The sequence below is a fragment of the Triticum urartu genome, chromosome 7, assembly GCF_003073215.2.
Source record: "Triticum urartu cultivar G1812 chromosome 7, Tu2.1, whole genome shotgun sequence".
NCBI lineage: Eukaryota > Viridiplantae > Streptophyta > Magnoliopsida > Poales > Poaceae > Triticum > Triticum urartu.
This window is the reverse complement of record NC_053028.1, coordinates 357,486,525-357,490,932: the sequence shown is the minus strand read 5'-3', so window position 1 is coordinate 357,490,932 and position 4,408 is coordinate 357,486,525. Positions and strand designations below refer to the sequence as shown.

Genomic DNA, 4,408 nt, shown 5'->3' with positions numbered 1-4,408 from the left:
TTGAGTACTTATTTCGCTGCTAGTAGTTCTTCGCTAAGGAATTTCCTCACCTGCAAATTCTTCAGTGAAGAATTCATAAAAAATCGTCTATTCACCCCCCTCTAGTCGATATAACGCACTTTCAATTCCTCTGTGAATCTCACCAGCAGTTCCTTTCCATCCTCCGGCAAACTCACATCAATTTCACACCGTTGGGCCTCCTTCTGTATAGAGTTTCATCGACAAACTGATACATACTGGCCCTCCGAGCTACTCTTTCAGCTTCATCTTGGTTGCCTGGGAGTTCTCTAGTTTGGAGGAAGTGGACAATGTGCCTTGCCCAAGTTGGAGCCTGGGGCTCGGCAATGAGGATTAGCGGCACCTCCTCTGCTGCGGGAGCACCAACCTCGTTCATGGGGTCCATAGGCCCGGCTGGAGGGGGTGGTCCAGCAGGGTTTGAGGAGTTGTTGCCGGTAGGGTCTCTGCCGGGAGAGGATGGCTCTACCGGAAGAGGCTTACCGTAGTCCAACTTTCTCCTCTTCCGGGCCATTGTGGCGGGTGATACGAAGGGTTCACTACTGAAATCAGGGATTTTGTCGTCTGCCAGTTCTTTGTCGTCTGCTTGGGGACAGCAAAGAAGGTCTTTGCCATCAGCTACCAAACAACAGACGGCAAAGAACTGACAGACGACAAAGATGGTCTTTGCCATCTGTTATTTCTTTGCCGTCTGCTGGCAGATGGCAAAGAATCTTTGTCATCTGCCATCAGACGGCAAAGAGGTGCCAGCAGATGACAGTACACTAAAATGGTCCCCCCTCTTTACCGTCTGCCAGCAAATGGCAAAGAATCTTTGCCGTCTACTAGCAGACGGCAAAGAGGGGGGCTATCTTAGGATCCGACCGCGGGATCTCATTCCCCCGATGGGCCGAAAGAAGCATAGTCCCCCACCAAACCCTACTCCGCCCCCGCATCCGCCCATCGGCGCCCTCCTTCGCCTCGCCGATGTGCCAGGGTTGCCGGTCCTCCTCCGCGCCCACGGCACCGTCCACTCCTGCGTCGCCGCCGTCCTCACCGACCCCGCCGCCCGTGCACGCCAACACCAGGCTGCCCTCCTCGCCGCGCGTCGTGCCATCGACCTCGCGCCCGACTCCGTCGAGCTCGCCCAGTTTTGCGCCCTCCTCCTCTACGAGGCCGCCAGCGACAACCGCGCCTATGAGGAGGTCATCGCCGAGTGCGAGCGCGGGCTCAGGATCGACGACCCCTCCGACCCGGAGCCCCACTCGCTCAAGCTGCCCACCCCCGACCCCGACCAGCTCTGGGCCGAGCTCCGCAACTGCGCCTCTGCTCTCCTCCAGCTGGCGCGCCACCGCGCCTCGTCTCCTCCAGTCGGAAGGCTACCCAACCCCCCCGAGCTCGGCGCACAGTCCGCCCTGGAAGGGCACGGATGAGGCCGGCGTGCCTCCAGCGGGTAGGAGCGACCCCGCCTCTCACCCTCTCTGCTGTGCTCGGCCTAGGTCCAACCCCGCACCCCTACCCCTACCTCCGGCGGTCCTCTATTTTGCCTAGTAAAGTTGTTCATAGCATCATTAGCAATTCCTATGATTTTGCGAGAAGTTCAGTTCGTGTTTCTGAATGTTGAGTTACATACATATGCAGACCTATTTGTGTTATATATAAGTCAGGCCTTTGTTCTCTTCAAATCGTTACTCTGCACTAAGTTTATCTATTAGTAGAACTCAAAGTGGCAGGACATGTATCTGTTTCATTTTTCTGACTTCGACTATGTGAGTGCATTGTAATCCAAGAGATTGTTCTTCATTCTTCTTGCAGGAAAGACGTGATAATTAGGAAAATTTTGCTGATACACTGTCAGAGAGTATTGGTCGACTAATGGCAATCCGTCTCCTATCGCGTCAAAATCTGAGGAAGTTGGCCGCTTCCCTCACACTCCTTACTCCATCCCAGAAGATACTACTTTCGCCTTCCCATCTGGCTCTTAGGTATTTGTTCACTCTTATCTCTTTTAGTCCTTAATTATAATGCTAGATTGTCGGCAGATTCCCCGGCTCCAGTAAGGCGATTCGGGCCTCCGGTAAGGCGATTCCGTGAGTCCTGTGCGCTAAGATTGGCGGGATTTTCGCTGGAGTCTACTCTAATTTTCTCTCTTAAGTTTCAGGGCAGGGAGCGCCGCGGGTTGCTCAAGGTGGCTCTACTGGCGTGCTTGCTCGTCGTTTGCTCCGGGAGAGGTGAATGGTTAGCTACTTAGCTTAGCCCTCCTCTTGTCTCTTGGTTGCAATTTGCTAGTTTGGGGTTGGTCCTGCTCATAGTTGGAGCAGTCCGTCATGCATAATTTGTTTGATTTGCCTCCAAATGGGTGTATACATGTAAAAATCGGCAACGCCGGATCAAGTTGATTTCAATGCACTTTCTTTTTCATAATTAGAGTTATGAAGCTCAAACTGACCATATCAGCAGTAGTCACCGGCACATTCCGATTTAAAATGCTGACTCGAAATGTGTGTGGTAGGTATAGTCTTGTAGCATGGTGAGATTCAGACTCGGCTGTTTTCTTTTCTTTTTTGTTCCTACAAGACGTTCAACTTAGCTTTAAAAAGTACTACAGTAAATTTGGATACTAGAAATGTTATATGACTCTGTTCTCCATGTATCCAGCATTATCCATGTTGCTCTTGACATTGATGCTTTATGAACAAGTAGAACACACATGACAAGATAGCTGTCAATGAAGGCTATGAGGTTTAGGAGAGACTTCGTGGATGTTTTTGCCTGTTACCACGTGTTGGCCACTAGAACAAGTAGACATTTTAGATGGCCCTTTTTGTCTATACGTTGTGTGTGTCATGTGTTAGAACTGGGATTGGTTTTGGTTTTGGCCTTGATAATACTAACTCTACCCTTTAGTTCAATCAGTTTCAAGGCCGCCCTTTTGCACTCCACAATTCAGCCCTCTATTTTCCTGTTTAAAAAAGATGTGCTTATGTCATTGTGGAGTGACTTGCAGGTGCCTCATGTGGATTTTTGTTCAGTAAGATCGACCTGACGCCTCATATTTTAATTTGGACAACTGGACTTGGTATTATGTATTTAGTGGTTCTACAAATGGTTCTTCTATGGTTGACATCACAATTCTTCTAATGAGTAGGTAATTTTAACACCATCTACTATCAGTTCTGTAATACCCATTGGCGTTGGCTGGCAAGTATTATTAGTTTATATGAGCATGTTCATTTATACTGATGTAACTGATCTAAAAGGATTGGAGTAGTTTGGAAAAATCAACTTAAATGGTGACTCAACATATTTTCACAAGGAGGTTATTACACGCAAAAAAAAGTTCCTCTTAGAGCATTGCCTTCAGTTTCCCCCCTTCTACCATATAGTAGTACTGATTATATGTGTCATCTCGATATTAATTTAGTTGCGAATTTTGTGTATGCCTTGAGAGTTTTGTATTTGCTTCTCAATTGGTTTCGTTTAGTTACAGCAGTATGCCAAATAATCCAAAAATAACTAATTAAATCATTGGACCGGCCAGATATAAAGAGCATGATTTATACCATCAAATGAACATATATTTTTATATGAAATGAAGGCACAATCTTAAATCAGTGGGTGCATGCACTGCTTCCTGCCTCTGTGCTTGCAATTTAAATGCATTATATTTTACTCGCTAATACATCTTGAATAATCTAAAAAGTATATTTTAATCACTAATACATCCTACAGCATTGCATTTCACCAAGTGAAATGCAACATTTCTACTCCTAACCCATTTTCTCTTTCTTAGTGTTTTTGTTATGCAGGTTGGAAGAAAGGAACAAGATCCACAAAAGATCTTAGTAATAAGATAGTTTTGACTTTGTGAAACTTGCTACCTATCGATGAAACTGTGTAATATTGATGAAACTATGTATATCTATGGATGAAACTTGCACTATTGGTAACATGTGTTGGATATGTGTTCATGACTATTGGTAATATGTGTTGGATATGTGTGTGTGTGTGTGATTTTCTATGAAAATGAATTGATATGAGAAAAAATAGAATTAAATGGGGGTAATATAGGTTCTTTGCCATCAGCTGGAAGATGGCAAAATGACAAAGAGGCCTCTTTGCCATCTGCCAGCAGATGGCAAACAGCCTGCTGCCTTTGTCGTCTGCTAGCAGATGGAAAAGAGCCATGCCCTTTGCCGTCCGCCAGCAGACGGCAAAGTGCCCTTTGTCGTAGCTCGTTCAGCCGGACGTTTTGCCGTCTGCTAGCTGACGGCAAAGGCCTTTGCCGTCTGCAAGGCATGCCTTTGCCGTCCGCCATTGCAGATGGCAAAGTTCCTGATTCCTGTAGTGGTTGAGAGAGATGGAGAACAAAAGTTCCTGGTTCCACAGGAAGCTTCTGCGCAGCACACTTTGA

The 4,408-nt window shown here is 46.9% G+C and overlaps 1 protein-coding gene across 1 annotated transcript; it reads left to right on the top strand.

Annotated features, from left to right (window-relative positions):
- Positions 1–886: 886 nt before the first annotated feature.
- Positions 887–4,033, top strand: LOC125520645. The gene is made up of 2 exons (XM_048685607.1): positions 887–1,493; positions 1,810–4,033. The coding sequence occupies exon 1, from the start codon at positions 900–902 to the stop codon at positions 1,425–1,427; it is 528 nt and encodes a 175-aa protein (XP_048541564.1). The 5' UTR covers positions 887–899; the 3' UTR covers positions 1,428–1,493; positions 1,810–4,033.
- The last annotated feature ends 375 nt before the right edge of the window (positions 4,034–4,408 follow it).

Coding starts and splice junctions, on each gene's coding strand:
- LOC125520645 (XM_048685607.1), top strand. CDS start 900: ATGGGCCGAAAGAAGCATAGTCCCCCACCAAACCCTACTCCGCCCCCG.